Source organism: Eulemur rufifrons, chromosome 16 (assembly GCF_041146395.1).
Source record: "Eulemur rufifrons isolate Redbay chromosome 16, OSU_ERuf_1, whole genome shotgun sequence".
Classification (NCBI taxonomy): Eukaryota; Metazoa; Chordata; class Mammalia; order Primates; family Lemuridae; genus Eulemur; species Eulemur rufifrons.
In genome coordinates this window covers 24,373,502-24,393,699 of record NC_090998.1, presented here as the reverse complement: position 1 = coordinate 24,393,699, position 20,198 = coordinate 24,373,502, and the positions used below count along the sequence as shown (strand labels likewise).

Sequence of the window (20,198 nt, the reverse complement as noted above, 5' to 3'; positions counted from 1 at the left end):
ATTGAAGTGTAGGCACTATAATAATATGTCCTCTAGACAAATTTAGCAATATAAGTAACTTTGATAACTAAAATTAAACTGTTCATTATTAACATTAAGGAAGGGTAATTTCACTTCCCCACAATTTGAGTTTTGAATAAAAATACTTGTAGATAAAGTAGACAATGCCATGACAGCATAAATAAAAAATCAACTTAGACTTACTTATCTAGAACACTTTTCCCATAACCAATTTTAGTTTTTATTTAAAAATAAAATAAAAATAAAAATGAACACCAGGTTTAAGGAGCCATATTAGTTTTGGTTGTTTAAAATAAGTGGGAACCACATGCTCAAGGCCCAAACAAAAAACATATTTCTACAAGGTTACCTAATCCTGCCTTTTTGAAATCTAGATAATATTAGAATTTTTAATACATTTCTGAGATTATGGGAAGATCAAAATTACCAGGCTTTTCTCTCATTGCAGAGATAATACAAGTGTATAACATTTTCTGGTTGCCCTTGAAGTGGTTCTAATATTTGGGTAGATTGCTTTTATTTGGTGGCAGATGCATTTACTCTCTGTATCTGCTGTGCTTGTGGCATAAGACCTCATGTGGAGGGATAATGGCCTCTTTATTGACTTTAAGAAAGCTCTAACTGAAATGGGAGACTAATAAGAAAAAGATTTACACCAGCTTTATGAATCCAGATGGATAGGCGCTGTGGGACATGATTATATGATCATGTATTAGAAGGTATTTTACCTCAAAGAGAAAAAGAATTGAACTAAAATTTGTGTGGATGATAAAAGAACCAGGTGTCAGGTCAATAATGTGGATTCCTGTGCAGTTATTTTTAGCTTCAAATACAGTGCCAAAGAGCCATGCAGTGTCTCAATTGCAATTTATCTCTGATTCCTAGATTGTTGTAGGAGATAAAGTTGTTTTGATGCCCGTGAATGCAGGGCAGCCACTACATGCCAGCAACATAGAACTTCTCGACAACCCAGGCTGTAAAGAGGTAAGTTCAAGAGGAAAGGGAATGAATTTGTCGATTTTCTCATGAGAGAGAGGAAAAAAAAAAAGTCATATAGTTTCTTTCGCTGTTTTCATGAGCGTAATCCCAGTTATTCTAATTAATATTCCTAAGGTACATGTAGATAACAATTAGCCTTTGCTATTTTTGGATGGTCTTTTGAAGATATTTGTGTTGTGCTACATGTCTCATTGTCCAAAGTTGTCGTTTCTCTCCTTTTACTAGTTGAAGTACTAATTTCTGGTATAGTATCGAATTTGTAGTCCTATAACTCTTAACATTTCTTCATTAATAGGTGAATGCTGTTAATTGCAACACTAGCTGGAAAATCACTTTATTCATGAAATACAGTTCATACCGAGAGGATGTATTAAAAGGAGTAAGTATGTGCAACACAGAACATTTCCTGAGAGAAAGCAAGGCAGCCTTACTGAAATTCTAGATGCAAAACTTACGTATTTACTGGGGTTTATAATTTTAGAAAGTGACTACAAACCTTAATACTTACTGAGTGTTTTATTGAGTCTCTCCCACCGAATATTTTGAAATGTATAGATAACCATTAAAAGTGTCAAGCAGTAGGGCCCAGAGTATGAAAACAGAAAGAGACACCTACTTTTCCTGTCTGTTTGTTCAGATGGTTTTTGGAAATATAGTGTCTCTTGACCTTTTCTTCTAGGGTGACGTTGTTAGATTGTTTCATGCGGAACAAGAGAAGTTTCTGACTTGCGACGAATATGAGAAAAAACAGCACATTTTCCTTCGTACAACCTTGCGCCAATCAGCAACTTCTGCCACTAGTTCTAAAGCACTCTGGGAAGTAGAGGTGTGTAAATATACATATATATATTTTGCTTTTAATCAATATTTAGGTCAAAAAGATAAGGTTCACTAGGCTGGTTGTTTTACTGTCATAGGTATTATTTATGATAGACCCGTAAAACGGAATAAATTTTGTGAACCAACTTGTACCCTTCATTGCTGTGACCAGTTTGAAAGGAACTGCTTCCTTCTCCTGTCTTCTCTGTGGTATGTCTCTCTCTCTCTCTCTCTCTCTCTCTTTCTTTCTCTCTCACACACACCTGTTTAATAAGGGCATAGATATGATTTTACTTTTAAAAAACTGATTGTGAAATGTTATCAAGACCAATCAGCCTGGAGGCTGTGTGCGTCAAATGGCATTGGAGTTAAGATAGAGGAGGATGCCTTGCTTTGAGGAAAGGTAGATTCCAGAACTACACAGTCTCTCAGGAGAACAACACTTATTTCTTTTGGGATGCCATTTCTGTTGGAATCAGGGGACTCGTAGTCAAGAATTCATTCATCCTTTACAAAGTATTTCTTACATGGGGCAGTATGGTAGAGTAATTAAGAAAATGTAAGCTATGGGCTCTCCTCTCCTCCCCTGCCCTCCCTTCCCCTGCCTTCTCTTCTCCTTTCTTCTCCTTTTTTTTTTTTTTTTGGAGACAGGATCTCCCTCTGTTGCCCAGGCTGGAGTGCAGTGGTGTAGTCATAGCTCTCTGTTACCTTAAACTTCTGAGCTTGAGTGATCCTCTTACCTCAGCCTCTGGAGAAGCTGGGACTACAGGTGTGCACCACACCATAGATTTCTTATCATTGTTCTCCAAAAGCTTAAAAAAAAAAAAACATAGAGATAGCAATAAGGTGAGATGTTATTTAAAAACTCTGTTAATGAAATACAGTGAGTTCCCTGCACTTCACTTGTCTCTGTCTACTTAATATTGGTTCCAAGTCTGTTAAAAGGAGTTTTGAAAATTCTCTCATATATTTTCTTTTAGTTTTATAACTTTTGTTCTAGCTGTACCACTGCTCTGAAACCCTTTCCATCAAAATGCATAATTAGAAATACTATAACACATCGAGCAGTCAGAGGAGGGAATGAATAAATGACTGAATAATTTTGAGATAATGTCTTTACTTCATTTAAACTTCCCTCTCCATAATGAATTTCTCTTAAATTATTGGACCTTTCATATAACTTGACGTTAAAAATGTTTTTGTTTGATTATGTACTAAAGTATTACTAATTCATATCTGTGGTAGGTTTATTTCTGTAGGAGGTTTGAAAGATGCAGGCTGCAGGACATTTCTCTGTTGTGTGCTGTAACAGTCGGGCTTCATTCGGGAGCATGAGCATCATGCTTAGTGTGGGCATCAGGCATTTCAAGCAAAGAGGTGTGTAATGTAGGGAATTAGGTTTGGCATTATTGGAAGGGCTGGAGGAGGAGAACTGGAGCGGGGGAAGGTCTGGCTACTACTTCCCCTCCTCGGAGCCTGCAGGCCTCTCCCCATGTGCTGTGGTGTCCTCACCCACTCTAGCCTGAAGGAGCATGCACTTGTCAGCTGCCACCACTGTTACTGCAGCCAAATGAGGAGCCTCTTTCCTGCTTTCCTCTGCTTTCCATTCTAATGGGAATGCCCTCAGAACCCCTGGGTGAGGCTTCCAGCCCCTGTGATTGAGGAGCACTTAGAAGGGTGGGGACTGTCCTGAGGGCTGCACACAATATCTTGCACAGACTGGACTTTCCTGTGAATTGCGGAATATAGAATATTTTGGCAACTGCCTGTTAAATGCCAATAGCATCCCTTCCAAATCCTCATGATAAGTGAAAACACCCTCCCTTCCAAATCTCCAAAATGTCCCCTATACTGCCATTGCTAGACCCACTTAATTATATGAGAGTAGTTCCTAGTCTAGGGTCTACAGTTAGCTTTAGGTTATTTGTTAACGCTAGCAATTATATACAAAGTGTGTGTGTGCATATGTGCAGTGTGAGACAGCAGTAGATTTTATCAGATTCTTAAAGCTATCTCTGCCTTCTCCAAAGGAGTAAAAATTTAAACGTTGACAAGATCACAGTGGACAGTGTGATTAGCAAAGGATTTGTAGAAGAAGTTTGATTTGAGAACTGAGCCTTGAAGGTTGGGTGGGTTTTTGGCCACAGAGGGAGCGTTTTGTTAAGACTTCATGCACTTTGAAGTATTTTCATAATTATCATCTTATTTGAGTTATAGAGTAGGGAGAGACGTAGAAACTAGAGTCTAGAAAAAGGCATTAGAAAGTTAAATGTTTTAGCACAAAATCTGAGGCTGCAGCAGGAACCAAAGGGTGGTCAGTACTAACAAAAAGAAGGTAATCTGCTGAGGGAGCATAATGGAATGTTATCCTTACATTCTGACATGCCTTATGGTATTTGATCTTCACAACCATCCTGGGAATTAACTCCATTTTGCACATGAATAAGCAAGGCTTGAAGATGTTTGATTACTTGATGATCAGACTGTAGCAATCGGTGGAGCTGGTTCTCAAACGTGGTCATCTGACTGTGGGGCCTGAGCTGTTCCACTTCCCCGTAGCACCAGCTGCGTCAGACCTGCTGCTTCCATTCCCAGCGAGCCTAGCAGCTCAGCACCTGGGCAAGGCCAGTTCCAAGGACAGGCATCAAAGGACATGGTGCTAGTAAAAGCATGCATGGAAAGGGCCAAGAATTAAATTAGTTCAGACCTCCAGGCCTTGGTATTTGCAGTTCTTTCTGCCTGGAATGATCTCTTCCCATTTCCTGCATGCCTGCCTCGCTCTTATTCTCATCCTCTAGGTTTCAGCTCACATGTCATCTCCAAGTGGCCCATGCTGATTGTACATCTGATGTCTCCTTCTCTAGTTACTCAGTCATGCACTCTTTTTGGGTCCTTCATGGCACTTGTCAAATTTCATTTATTTCTTTGTTTGCTAGTTCTCTCTCTTCTCCATTAGAATGAAAGCTCTAGTCTTATCCACTGCTGGGTCCTTCTTGCCTTGAAATGTACCTGGCACATAGTAGGCTAATAATACAATCTGCTGAATGAATATTTGATTAACAAATGGGGGGAAACCTCACAGTATTTCGAGTTTTGATCTTGGAAACCTGCCTTTCTGAGTAAGGCTGTATTTGCAGATTAAGGCGTGAGCGTCACGTATGCACACTGGGTTAACAACTGTTTTAACATGTCTCTTACTTATTTATGGGAAATTTTGTTCTTCTGCCATATTGTATTCTCATGAAAACATATATTGGATTTGACAGGTCAGCATAAACAGGAGGTTATTCCATGTAAACTGTTGGCATTTGCTTGCCAGGAACATGAATATCATTTTGTCATTGTTCTTGCTCTCTTTGTCTGTAGGTGGTTCATCATGACCCATGCCGTGGGGGTGCAGGACAGTGGAACAGCTTGTTCAGATTTAAACATCTTGCAACTGGAAACTATTTAGCTGCAGAGGTAAGACTCATGGATATAGTGCTATTAAGTCTCTGACTCTGAAATGGTGAAAAAGGCAATTGGGTTCTTGAGAAGACATTCTATTTGTAGGTACAGTCAATATACAGATTTGATTATTGCTTATAATGTTCTGGATTTGCATATAACTTATTTTTTAAAATATAAATATTAGTCAAAGTATTAAAAATGGAAACAATAACAACAACAGCAAAACTCTACAGTTGTTACACTGTAGGGTCAATGGAATGGGATGTCTGATTTGCATATGTGGGTGATATGGCCTAGAATTTTCTATTTATCTTCACTTTTTTAGGATGTCTGCTTTTATTGTTCAAATCATTGGAAAGGGAAGGATTTTTTTTTGCTCTGTTGCCCTGAGTAGAGTGCACTGGTGTCATCATAGCTCACTGCAACCTCAAACTTCTGGGCTCAAGTGATCCTCCTGCCTCAGCCTCCCCAGTAGTTGGGACACAGATGCATGCCATGATGCCTGGCTAGTTTTTCTAGTTTTAGTAGAGACAGGGTCTTGCTCTTGCTCAGGCTAGTTTCGAACTCCTGAGCTCAAGCAATCCTCCTGCCTCGGCCTCTCAGAGTGCTAGGATTACAGGCGTGAGCCACCGTGCCTGGCCACAGCCACAGTGCCTGTCTCTTCCTGAGACACTGAACTGTCCTAAAACTGTCTATAAAAATGGTAAGAACATATAAAGGCCTTTTCTTTCTCTGCTAAAAGTATGTTGACAATCTGTTAGATATGAAGGATGGGTAGAAATAACAGCGTAGAGGTTTTAGAAATGATTTAATGAAAGTTAGGTTATTTTTAAAAATGATTTGAAACTATTCTTTTCCAGATGTATGAATATTTCCATTCATTCTAATCTATTTGATTCTGTTTCTATTTTTTAATGTAGTGGTTGTTTTTGAAATTCAAAACCAGAATCTGTTCTTAGAATTTTTACTATTACTTATCTAACTATTAGTTTTGGATATCAGGAAGGGTAAAGAAGGAGGTAGGGCTGGAGAACTGATGAAGAAAAGGCCATCCTATTAATCTGCAATAATATTCTTATTCTTAGTACTTACTGTCTGACTTATTCTACATTGTATTTATCAACTGTCTCTGTTAGCAGGGATTTTTTTTACCCCATGACCAGCATGTCCTCAGCACCTAGAACAGTGCAGGGCACTTAAAAAGCATCTGATGAATATTTTTTGAATGCATAGATGAATATAAAGAAGCTATTCAGGCTTCTATAAGATTAGAGGATGGGAAGAAGGAGATTTCAGGATTTGTACAAGAGAGGCATTTGGAGACATATTTGGGCTAATTAATATTTCTAAGCTCCAATTTCTTCCTCTGAAAAATGGGGATAGTCAAATATTTTTCTAATTCTTTTAACTTACTAAGAGAATTAAATGAGGCAAAGTGCTTAGCAGAAGGTGTGGCTCATGGTATGCAACCCTGTAAGTGATGCTGACATGATTAATTTTATTATGTGATAAAGAGGGATTATTCTTACTTTTATAAAATATCTACCATATTATTTAGTGCTCAACTAAATGAAATATACTTTGCAGTTTCCAGGCTGTTTATACCGTACACGTTTTGAAGTAACTGTTTTGAACCCTTTGAAGCAAAAATCATGAGTACAGAATCTTGTCTAAAAAGAAAATTAGAAAAGCCTAACTAGATGTCCCATAGAAGATAAGAAATTAGGATTAAAATCGTCTTGAATCTTACATTAGTGGCTCTTTTCCCTAATTCACTTTTCAATCAATGGCTTTTTAAGCTACTGATGTGCTGTAGAAAACTGACATGATGTACACATTACAAGTTTTCCTGGTTAATTTCTGTAATTAAAATGTATCATTTCATGCATTCAAATGATTAGATTATTAAGAATTAAATTGTTCATTAACTTTAATGAAGATCTAAGAACTCAATACATATATAAATGAATTAATTAAATGTTGAAAAATAGAAAGCAATTCATTCATTGAAAAACGATTTGAAAGACTGTCTTTCATTCTCTCTCTGGAGAATGCAGCTTAAAATGCCAGGTGCCTTATTGTCCATTAAAGAGTCTGGTGTATTTTGAGACCTTTTCTTTGACCTTTAATACTTTAGATAACATCTTTTTTATGGCCAGGTGGGAGAAGGAGATTTAAGCATTAAATTCGTATCTGAAGATTGAAAGCCAGGAATTTATTTTCTACTGACTTTAACTAATATAATGGAATGGGTGGTCTGTGTAGTATTCTAACATGAAAATAGAAACCATAGCTTCAAAATCCTGATTTCCATAAGTGGGGTTTTGTATTTCTTATGTCAGCTAAGTTCAGACAAGATCCTGGCACACACGGGATGTTTGTCCTTACTGGTGTGAAAATGTCTAGGCGTGTGGCCAAATCACAGTGATTGTAGCCACCATCACTGGCTAAAAAATTGATTCCCAATCAGGAAACAGGTGGTAACTAGCCTCTGACTGCAGTTGAGAAGCAATGATTACCCTTTTATCAATTTTACTTTTAAAAAATGCCCATGTCTTTAATTTCAAAGCATTATTCATGTCATTCACGTGGGACAGGGGGTTCCCAACATTTTGAGTTACAACCTCCTAAAATTATTTGTTTTATTACACTATACCCTTCTTGGGTGGGAAAAGACTCCATGGCTTCTATTTGTTTTACTTTTTCAATTTTCCCTTTGATATGTAGATATTACTTCAAAAATAAGACCTGCATATTGGGATGCCGAAAATGCAAGAGTTGGGAATGATTATTTTTGGAATTCATAAAAATAGCAAATATCATCTTTAAGATTTCATACAACCTTCAATATATGTTTCTTCAGTGCCTGATAAGTGCACAGCATGGTAGAGAATGCTGCAGGTACAGCAAAGGAAGCAGAGGGCTCAGTGTTTGCCCTCAAAGAATGGACTGTCTAGTTCAGAAGATGGCACACAATTAATGACCCCAGATCACAGGCAAGATCATGGAGGGCTGATTATGTGTGTAGGTGGAGTTAGGTCAGTGTGAGATTAGTCAAAGAAGGCTCTTGCTTAGGGAAAACTCTTCCTTGGTTCTCAAAGAAAGTAATAGACATGAACTGGCAGAGAAATGAATGGACAATGCAAAGGTGTAACTTGCTAAAGAGGCACACAATGGATGTGGAATGTTCAAATCGTATGTAGACAATGTAAAAACCAAGGCCTAACACAAGGAAGAGGCTGTGAGGGGAATTACTGAGCAATAGATCTCTTTGCTTGAAGATTTTGAATGAAGGATTTGGATTTGATCTATTAACAATTCATAATAGGAATAATGTTTAAGGAAGTTTATCCTGGTAGCTACCTAGAAGCTGGGACTGAACAGCTATTTGCAATCCTTTGGTAGAGAGTGGTGACATCATTAAAAAAAGTCTAATTTTCACCCTTGAGGAACACCAAGTACAGTGTGATAAACGTATGATAGCAGTATGAATAGTGGCATGCTTATGGGGAAGGGCTAAAGTGTGGCGCAGCTTTGGTTAGAGAGTCAGGGAGGAGTGAGGAATGGTTGGGAGGCCAGAGGAGTTGCTGCTTGGTGGATGAGTAAGGCAGGTGGGGAAGAGAGAGAAAGGGTGTTCAGCTAGTGACGGCAGCTTGTACACAAGCGAGAAGGCGTGTGGTGTCATACAGACTAGTTTCATGTGGCTGATACTGAGGACTCGTGAGTTTGGAAGTGATGCTAGAAGGTGGTGGAGGCGGGAGTGATAGGGCCATAGATGTAGTGTAGCCAATAAGTTCAGGCCATATATATTAAGAACAGATTTATCTTTAAAATAAAGAGGAGCGTAATAAATAAATTTGTGATTAAAAAAGACCATCCCAAAGTTATACAGGCTAATGTGGTAGTTTCTAGCCCTATGTTGTCTATTAAATTAAAATTAATATTATTAAAATTAAATAAAATTAAAAAGTCAGTTTCTCTGTCACAATAGCTACATTTCAAGATACTCAATGGCCTCACCCTATGGGATGGTGCAGACATGGAGCATTTCCCAGGAGAAAGTTCTAGTGGGCAGCACTGCTCTGGAGCCTTTGCAGAGTGACCGACCATAAGAGATTGGATTTAGAGGAAGGAAGACCAGATGGGGATAGAGGTATGATACCTTCAAGGAATCTTGAAGGCTTGAGCCAAGGGAGCAACACTGACAATGACAAAGAGAGGAAGGGCTAAAGACATTTTTAGGAGACAGTATCAATGCAGTGGTAATCCATCGAATGTTAGGGGTTAAGAGTAGGATTCCAGTTTTGGGGAACTGGTGATGTCGTTCACTGATTTGAGGAAAATGGGAAGAGGTACCAAGTTGGTGAGGGAAATAATCCATTCAATTTTGATTATGTTTGTAAAATGTCCAGTTGAAGATGTCTAATAGGCACAGGGTTCACAACTTCTAGAAATGTGGAGATTGAACAGGGCTGAAGAAGTAGATTTGGAGCTCCACAGCACAGGTAACATCACCAGGGCACATGAAAAGAACGATAAGATGTTTGAAGGTAGAAGCATGAGGAATTTCATGTTCTAAGGATGGACAAAAGCCTGGGAGCCTGAGAAGCCAGAGAAGCAACTGGAAAATCAAATGGCCTGAGTCACAAATGCCAGGGAAGGGAGAATAGAGTTTCACAAAGGAGGGAGTGCTATGGGAAAGATCAGAAACACAACCTAATTACAGCATTTGGCAGGAATGCAATCATTGTGACTTTATTGAGAGCATATTTGGTGGAAACTAGAATGTAGAATGTAGGAGTGGAGGAATGAAGAGGAAGCCAGGAAGGGGAGGTGAGTGCAGACTGAGTTTTCACAGCATGTCTGTGAAGGGAGAAACAGAGTAGTAGTTAATGGGAAAATTAAGAGTCCTATTAGATGGTTTTTATAAAATATATTTTAAAAAATAAGATGGAAAAAGAGGCCCTGTTTTCTCACTAAAGGGAAGTACCTAGCAGTGGGGCAGGCTATAGCAGGGTGTTACTCTCTTCCCATGGCTTTTCCACCTTTAACAGACATATTTATAATTTAAAATATTGCCTTAATGTGCTTTAGGCACTCCTGGTGCATAGGATTATGTAATTCTTGAATTGCCTTTGAGTTTAGGGTATTTATATTGGCCAGTGTGACAAAGAGAGCCCAGTGTAGTGGGAAAAAAAATCTCATGTATACTGTTGTACAATCTGTCTGACTTTAAGCAAATATTTAACCTCTCTGGACCTGAGTTCCCTTGTGTGTAAAAAAGGTGATAACATGTATTACATGGGATTATTCTGGAACTAAAGAAGATAGGGAATGTCCAGCACCTTGTACATAAAAGATACTCAATACATGTTAAGTCTCTTCACTTTCCTGGAGAAGAAGGGGAGAGAAAATGAAGAGTAGTGTTTTGTTGTTATTATTATCATTAAGAACTAGTATTTCTTTGTCAGTCAGATAACTTAAGGGGGTAAAGTGTTTAGGGGCAAAGTTTAGTTATTTAATCTTTTATCTAGAAAAGATTACTTACTATGTTTTGGCATAGAAAACACTGCCTCATTGGAGACATTGAAAATCCTTCCAATGAAGCCCCATGATTTTGTACGGTTCATATGTGAGGTATAACACACAAGCCAGCTGGTCACCACCATGACTTATAAAATAGACATTTTGGGTGAGATTACTCTTAATTGGGCAGAGTATACTGAGTGCTTATCTAGGAGAACAGCTGAAAAGACTATCTATGCCTTGGATTATTAGAAGATTTTACCATAAATTGCTTTTATTTTTCCAAGTTCCTTTGATAAAATATTCTAGAGCAGAAATGAAGATTCTTTTGAATAACTTAGTTTTCTGTTGTCTATAAATTTGAGTTTCATTCAAGCTATTGTGTAATAACTTAAATTGTGGTCTTGTAGTATTCATTGTAGAATTCATCAAGTATTTTAGAATTTTAAAAGGCTTTGATTCTGGATAATACCACAGTTATTCTCTGTAAGTCTGTTGAGGTATTTCAGAAATCCCCTACTTAGGAAAGAAATGCTTATAGCCTTTCTTTGGATTTATCACATTTTATAGTTAGGTGTATATGGTTCCCCGTGAGGAAAGGGGGAATGATACCAGTGTTTGCTCGTCACTGGACACCCTGTGCCTAGCGCAGTGTCTGACACTCAGTTTGCATTCAGTTACTATTGGATGATTGAATGGATGAATCGTAGGGACTATGATTATTGTTGTAAATCCAATAATTTCACTTTACAGAAAAGGAAATCCAGGCTCAGAGAGGTGATTTATTTTGCTCAAAGTCAAAGACAATATAATGAGAATATTAGGCTAAATGCTAGACTTCTGATTCTCAACTGAGGGTGATTTTAGCAATGTCTGGAGACATTTTTATTGTCACAGTTGGGGAGTGGGAGCTACTGGCATCTAGTGGGTAGAGGCTAGGGATGTAACTGAACATGCTATGATGCACAGGACAGTCCCTTATAACAAATAATTATTTGGTCCAAAATGCCAATAATTCTGAGGTTGAGAAATGCTGATCTACATTATACTGAAATTACACAATCACTTATTGACTGTCTACTGGGTAGAAGCACTATTTTGATATTGTGAAGAAAACAAAAAAGATTAAAACATGGTCCTTGTCCTTTAAGAGTTTGCAGTCTAGAGGACAATTATATTATCTCAATCTCTGAAACATTGAGATCTCTTTTGCAATTCCTTCCATCATGCATACACATGTGAGATATCTCGTTTTGTATAATGCTTAAAATATTAACATCTGTAGGTGACCATGCTAAGTCTCACAGAAAGTTTAAAAGATTGTAGCACAAATGAGGGAAAAAGCCCTAAAAATTTACATATATGTACACACACACACACACACACACACATACATATCTATAGTGCCTAAATACGATATTCTGTTTCAACCAGCACTTAACTGGGTGGCTAAATTATTCAGAAACATATAATAAGCCTAGTTGTTTTTGTAGAAATGAAGATGACACTTTCAAAGGAAGTTAGACCATTTTATATGCTGTAGATTCTGTAGTATAATTACAAAGACAAAACATATACACTGTAAGCTGTTAAGCATTTAAGAATGCACCTTTTTTTGTGAATAGTGGAAAACATCTAGGAATTAGGACGATGATATAAGATTTAACACAATTTAAGTTTTATTCTGCAAGATACTAAAGTGAACCAAGGTTTAAAAATGGACCCTTATTCAACGTAATTACCTTTATTAGTATAGTTTTAGGGAATTCAGGTTCATTTTTAAGAAATATACAATGCTAGAAAACTATGCACAAAATGTGTGTGGAACAAAGTATCTAATTACGAATAAGATAAAAAGACATTTTGACTCCATGAGATAATACAGAACCAGGTATTATCAGACTCTCTTCCTTTTAATGTCAGTTTCTGTGGGCCTGCATGTAGTTAGGTGGCATGAGGGGAGGGTGAACACACACTCATATAGTTTTTTTTTTAATTTTAAAATATTTTATTTTATTTTTATTTTATTTCAGCTTATTATGGGGGTATAAAAGTTTAGGTTATGGGGCCGGGCGCGGTGGCTCACGCCTGTAATCCTAGCACTCTGGGAGGCGGAGGTGGGCGGATCGTTTGAGCTCAGGAGTTCGAGACCAGCCTGAGCAAGAGCGAGACCCCATCTCTACTAAAAATAGAAAGAAATTATATGGACAGCTAAAAATATATATAGAAAAAATTAGCCGGGCATGGTGGTGCATGCCTGTAGTCCCAGCTACTCGGGAGGCTGAGACAGGAGGATCCCTTGAGCTCAGGAGTTTGAGGTTGCTGTGAGCTAGGCTGATGCCACGGCACTCACTCTAGCCTGGGCAACAGAGTGAGACTCTGTCTCAAAAAAAAAAAAAAAAAAAGAAAAAAGTTTAGGTTATGTATATTGCCCATGCCCCCATACTCTCCCCAAGTCAGAGCTTCAAGCGTGTCCATGCCCCAGACAGTGCGCATTGCAATCATTATGTAGGTATACACCCATCCCCTCCCCCCCCCCCCCCCCCCCCCCCCCCCCCGTCTATCCCATACCCAATTGGTGTTATTCCCAAATGTGCACTTAGGTGATATCAGGGAAACCAGTTTGCTGGTGAGTACATGTGGTGCTTAGTTTTCCATTCTTGGGATACTTCACTTAGTAGAATGGGTTCCAACTCTTTCCAGGAGAACAAAAGAGATTCTATATCATTGTTATTTCTTCTAGCTGAGTAATACTCCATGGTATACATATACCACATTTTACTAGTCCACTCATGTATTGGTGGGCATTTGGGTTGTTTCCACATCTTTGCGATTGTGAATTGTGCTGCTATAAACATTTGGGTGCAGATGTCTTTGTAATAGAATATCTTTTGTTCTTTTGGGTAGATGCCCAATAATGGGATTGCTGGATCAAATGGTAGGTCTACTTGTATCTGTTTAAGGTATCTCCATATTGCTTTCCACAGGGGTTGCACTAGTTTGCAGTCCCACCAGCAGTGTATGAGTGTTCCTGTCTCTCCGTATCCATGCCAGCATGTATTGTTTTGGGACTTATTGATAAAGGCCATTCTCACTGGAGTTAAGTGATATCTCATTGTGGTTTTGATTTGCATTTCCCTGATAATTAGAGATGTTGAGCATTTTTTCATGTTTGTTAGCCATTCTTATATCTTCTTCTGAAAAATTTCTATTCATGTCCTTTGCCCACTTTTTGATAAGGTTGTTTGACTTTTTTCTTGCTGATTTTCCTGAGTTCTAAATAGATTCTTGTTATCAGTCCTTTATCTGATGTGTAGTATGCGAAAATTTTTTCCCATTCTGTAGGTGGTCTGTTTATTCTCGTGACTGTTTATTTGGCTGTGCAGAAGCTTTTTAATTTAATCAGGTCCCATTCATTTATTTTTGTTGTTGCTGTGATTGCCTTAGGGGTCTTCTTTATAAATTCTTTGCCTAGGCCAATGTCTATAAGAGTCTTTCCCACATTTTCTTCTAGAATTCTAATAGTTTCACACTTAAGGTTTAAGTCTGCTATCCACCGTGATTTGATTTTTGTGAGAGGTTTTTGAGTGTTTAGTACACAGCACAGCTGTCAGCACACTCATCAACATTTTGTCATAGCCATTGTATTACCTTAGTGGTGCAGGTGAGTTCACAGCCATGTCTACAAGGAGAAAAGTAATTTTACCTATTTGTAATAGGATAATGTGGGACCCTTGGAAAATCGTTCTAATGTAATCATGGGAAGAATTGTAAATGAAGCTTCACAATTTATGATTTGCTGCTTTCTACCTTCTCTTTATTCGGATATTACTAAAGCAACAATTTTTAATGATCCTTTTGAAACTAGATAGAGTAATGCAAAATAATTTTACTTGTTAAAGGTTTTGTTTTGCCCTTTTAAAGACTAGCTTATTTGTTTGTAGATAGGCAAAACTTCCACCAGATGGCAGTAAACACTTATTTCCTAACCATTCAATAGACTTTGGATTTAATTAATTAGTTAAAAACTTAAAACTTATGAAACTATACATTAGCATGGAATCTTATGAATATTAGGGCTATAGTTGTAAATATCCCTGTGTTTAGTTCTTTATCAAATGTATCAGCCATAGTATATGAAAAGGGCCTGATTTATATGTGTGTGTATACCTAAATACAGAAGATGACGATGTTATAACAGACCCTAAACATATATATGTAAATATTACATATCAAAATATATAAATTATGCCTGGCATACATAAATGCTCAATAAAGGTTATTTTTTCCTTCCTTTCTTTTCTAGACTTATCAATCAGAATAATAGATTAGCCCTGAAATGCTCATCATTGGAACAAGGAAGATACAAATATAATTATTTTAAAATATACCCCTCCCTGGTGATTTTATGACTTTAATCATATATACAATAAAAATTGATCAAAACACATTTCACTGTAAAAAAAAAGCAACATTTTTCTTGTAAAAAGTGGATGCGTATTATGGACATATGAGCTTCTGGTCTGCTTGTTGTTATTGTGTTAGATGGAAGAGTGCAATTGTCTTTCATTTGATTGTGGTACAGTCGTGACTTCGATTGCCTAGGTATGGAAGAGAGTCCCTCTCTCTTTCTCTTTCTACCACTTTGCACCATGCCTGACTTCTTTCTATTCCTCTTTGGCCATTTAAATGAAGACTCTGCAAAGATTAGTAGTGGGTCTTTATATTCTCTCTCTGTCACCCACTCCCATGGCTGCAGTGGGTCATGCACTTGATCTTGAATATGCCACGGTCATATAACCTCAATAAATTTATCTAAGACTGAATTGTTTCCTCAGTTCAGCATTAAAGACTCGAGAGTTATGATAAACGTTTTTTTCTCTCAGTTTACACATTCAGATTCTTCTGATTCTGTCTCTGCAAAATCTTTCATACCTATTTTTTTCCTTTCCATTCCAGCGTTATTATCTTTATTTGGGACCCCCCACCTCTCCCTTGAACCACTCCACTTGGTTACTTTCACCTCTTTGGTCTTCTCACATCTTGTGAGTAAGATGCAAACTCTTTAGCCTGTGGTTTAAAGGCCCCCCATGGTCTGGGCTAACCTTCCTTTGAATCTTGGGCCACACCACGCCGCTTTCTGGAGGCAGAGGGGAAGTGTGCCGGAGTAACTAACAGATGTAGTTTTGGGACCCTGAGACCTGTGGCTCCTACCCTGCCACTCCCTAGCAGTGACTTCGCCTGAGGTACTTCACGTGATGTGCTGCAGGTGCCTCATTTGTAACTGGAGTCAAGAATCCTGTCTTAGAGCATAATTGCAAGGTTAAATGAATTAACCTTTAAAAGCATATACAAAGTATTCCATAAGTGGCATTGTTGGGTCTTCTTTCAACAAATCCCGTTGTTCTCACCTACGTGGCATTTGCTTTCCAGTGCTGCTGTCTTCACTCCCTCTTTCCTTCTCAGCCAGTTAAAATTCTACCCATCCTTCAAGGCTTATCTCAGATGCTACTTTCGCCATGAATAATTTGTGAATAAATTTGCCCACCACAGATCCCTCCTTCCTCTGACCTATATTATTTATAAATTATTCATTCCTGTCTTACACCCCTTGTCACATTTTATTTTGTATTACAGCTGACTATATTTATGTCTTATTTTCCCTTCTAGATTGTAAGGTCTTGTGGTCAGGGACCATATTCTCTTTGTCTTTGCGAAAATACCATATACCACAATGCTTTGCCCATTATAGATGCTCTATTAATATTTATTGAATAAATGATTGAATAGCATATTAACTCTCCAATGCTAGATTTATAATTTATTTTTTAACATAAGAAATTTTTTTTTAAGTACTAAAAGATTCAGGAACCGCCATATGACCGTGTCTTTTTCACTCTTCTTAAAAATAATATTTTTTTCTACTCATCTTTAGTCTATTACTTGAATAATTACTGCTGTAATTATATTTAGAGAAGGAAAGGAGCAGTATAATTTAAAGCATATATTTATTTCACCTTTCATAGTTAATATTGGTAAGTTTATACAGCCATAGATTTATTTGGGTGGTTTTTCTTCTCCCCTTGCCTTCTCCTTCTCCTCTTCCTCATTATCATCATCATCATCATTACTATTATTTACACTTTATTGAATTTACTGAAATAATCAATCTGTATTAATTATTTTAAAAAAATCACATTGTAGCCTGAGAAACATGGATGAGGCAAAATCTAAATGATTGGCACCACCTTTAGTATTGCCACCAAATGCTTAAATGTGTAAAATTTATTGACATAGAATCATGGTTTGGTCACAGACTTTTTCTCATTTTGCACATGAAGACACTGAGCTCCAAAGGGGTCAGGTGGCCTTTCCTCAGGCCCACGGTATTTCCTTATGGAGCAGAGTCTTATGGACCATTTCCCCAGACAGCTAGGCGGGGTTGGGTGATCCTCAGTGGTGAAATATGTAAAAACTGAATTTTGGAAAGTAACGTTGTCTTTGGGATAGAATATCAGCAAGTTTTAGAGGGCACAAATTATTCTTTATTTGATGCAGGTACGTTAATTCCTGTTTTTGTGCATGTTTCAGTGATGGATAGGTCACGGTGTCCCCCGTGAATTTACTTTATAGTGTCTGTGACCAACTGTTCTAACACGTATTGAATGGAAGCTTTGACCATAAAGTTATACCTTTGGTTGAACATGTTGCATATTTTTTAGATGTAATTTAGTTAAAAATTTTAGTGTGGATTTTTTTTAATTTAAAAGAAAAGTTGGGATTCTTCAAATAAAACAAATAGATAAATACATAAAACTACTCTGATACTTGACTAAAGTAGGTGAATGAACCCCTTTAGGAACTGTGCTAGAATTTTCTTCACTACTGAGTAAAAATTTGTTTTCTTGAGTTCAATTAATCAGTAGAAAGGAGGCCACTTAACTCACTCTTTGGCCTTCTACCTTTCACTCTTGGATCCTAAAAGCAAGATTAATCTTGTTTTGAAACTAACTCATCGTTCAAGGGAATTTAAGGAGTCTGAGGGAGAGTCTGAGTCTCTGGAGCAAAAGCAACGTCAGCCTCAAGGCCCCCCAGCAGCTGGCCCAGCACTAACAGGCAACTGTATCTTCTCACCCGGCTTGCATGTCAGTTCTGAAAACTGACAGACGGCTGTCCTGGTGCTATTGGGTGGGGTACTGCTTTCCACCCACTCCCCTTCCTCACGCCCCACCTCACTTTCTGATGTGTTTCACCGTAGTTTAGTTTCATTTGTTCTTGCATCTTATATAAATGGAATCATGCACTACATCGTTTTTTGTGTCTGCTTTCTTCCACTTAATGCTTTTGAGATTCGTCCTTCTTGTGTGAATTGGCAGCTCGTCATGTTCATTGCTGAGCAGTCCTCCATTGTTTGAATGGACCACATTTTGCTTATCCATTCTCCTGTTATATGATGCACATTTTCATCTAAGACTAATTTCTGTCTCTGTTTTATGTCCCTACCTCTCTCCCTCCTCCCTTTTTCCCATTATCATCCTCGAATGAACATATCAATCTGTTGTAGTTGATTTTCCAGGAATAGAGTAACCTCCGCATGTGTAAGTCTTTCTTCAGCTGAGGAAAGTTTTCTTTTCTTTTTCTTTTGTTTTTGTCTTTTTTTAGATATAGGGTCTCACTCTGTCACCCAGACTGGGTGCAGTGGTGCAATCACAGCTCACTGTAACCTCGAACTCCTGGGCTCAAGCGATCCTCCCACCTCAGCCTCTCAAGTAGCTGGGACTGTCACACCAGGCTATTTAAAAAATTTTTTTGTAGAGGCAGGGTCTCGATATGTTGCCCAGGCTGGTCTCTAATTCCTGGCCTCAAGCGATCCTCCCGCCTTGGCCTCCCAAAGTGCTAGGATTACAGGCGTGAGCCAGCATGCCTGGCAAGAAGTTTTATTTTCTATTGTCTTTGATTATAGCATGTGTCCCACTGATTCTCTCTTCCTTTTGAGTGCCCCAGTTTCCCATTTGTTGTTGACAGTCACCTTTGCTGGTTCTCTGTGACTGTTCTCTTTTTCTTAATTTTCATTTCTGGATACCTTCCCTCTGTATTGAAGGGTAGTTATTCAACTTCTTATCCTTTGCATCATTCATTTTCTGTAATATCGACTATGCTTTTTATTGCTGCTAATGTGGACTTCAATTTTATATTTATGTTTTCATTTATATAGAAATCTTCCTTAACTCCTTTTTATGTTATATTCTTTTTGTATTATCCTTTTAACTGTTCATGTTATTTTATTGCCTTTACATAGAAGATATGTTTACTTATACTTTCTTGAGTATGCCAAACCATTTGATGAAAATATTCAGAAAGGATATATTCAGAAAGACTCTGAGAAAAAATTTCCCTTGTTCTAACATATGTTTTCATCAGTCCCATTTGGTTTTTCCTTCCTTTCTTCTTTCTTTATTATCCTCAGATGAGTGAGCTCTGTGCCGAACCAGATGGGGTCGAGCGGATTGTCCTTTTGTTCCATTTTGTAATTCTCTAGTATGACAATTCAATCCTCTTTCTAAATCTTCAGCTGCAGGGCAGACTGATGGGTGCATTTCCAGTGCAGTTCCCAATTGTAGCAGACGTCGACTCTACATCCCTGGGCTCTATTGCAGTTTCTTTTCCTACCCCTTTGCTATTTCTCTATCATCCTGCAATGTGATTCCAGCCCACAGCATTCATGGTTCTTTCTCTTTTCTCTCCTTTCTTCATGTGGTGCTTCTCAGAAAGCCCCCTCCACTCTCTGCCCAGTTGTTTTCTTGGCATTATAGTATCTCTCTGGTCGTGTGCAGTTAGAGACAGTGGATGGGGCAGACTGGGGAGCAGTTTTCTGCTTCATCTCACAGCAGCTTCTCAGTGATAGAGAAACCCCTTCGTATGGGTTTTTGGTTGGTGGATTCTCCGGGTCTCTCAGTCAGTGACAAACAGTGAGAGCCACAGCATGTATCTTCTTAACTTTGTTCACACAGACACTGGCTTGATGTGAGGTTAAAGTATGCCACAAGAGAAAAACTGGGCTGTTTCCTGCCTCTCTCCCAAAACCATCTGCTTTATAATTAGTGTCAATTCAGTGAAGATTTGGAATTTAGGTTGTTTTTCAGCCTTAGTTCTCAATGAGATTGAGAGTTTTTTTCCTTTTGTTTTTTGCTTCTTTTTTTGAAAACACTTTAGTGATAAGTTGGGAGGGGCAATGCTCAGAGCTACTAGCCAAGTGTCATTATGAGAAAGACTCCTGACCTTACGTGTTGTCTTTTCTTTAAATTTTTATTTGTTATATTTTTGGCAGCTAAACATCTTGGCACTGACCTTACATTTTAAATGATAACTTTGACTACTTGAGA

The 20,198-nt window shown here is 38.0% G+C and overlaps 1 protein-coding gene across 3 annotated transcripts in view; it reads left to right on the top strand.

Annotated features, from left to right (window-relative positions):
• ITPR2 (inositol 1,4,5-trisphosphate receptor type 2) overlaps window positions 1-20,198 on the top strand; it is a 462,476-nt gene that overhangs the window by 100,665 nt on the left and 341,613 nt on the right. For all 3 annotated transcript variants that reach the window (XM_069490734.1, XM_069490735.1, XM_069490733.1), the window contains exons 6-9: window positions 907-1,005; window positions 1,316-1,399; window positions 1,700-1,846; window positions 5,206-5,301. In XM_069490734.1, the coding sequence (XP_069346835.1) occupies window positions 907-1,005; window positions 1,316-1,399; window positions 1,700-1,846; window positions 5,206-5,301 (426 nt within the window). The remainder of the gene's footprint in view (window positions 1-906; window positions 1,006-1,315; window positions 1,400-1,699; window positions 1,847-5,205; window positions 5,302-20,198) is intronic.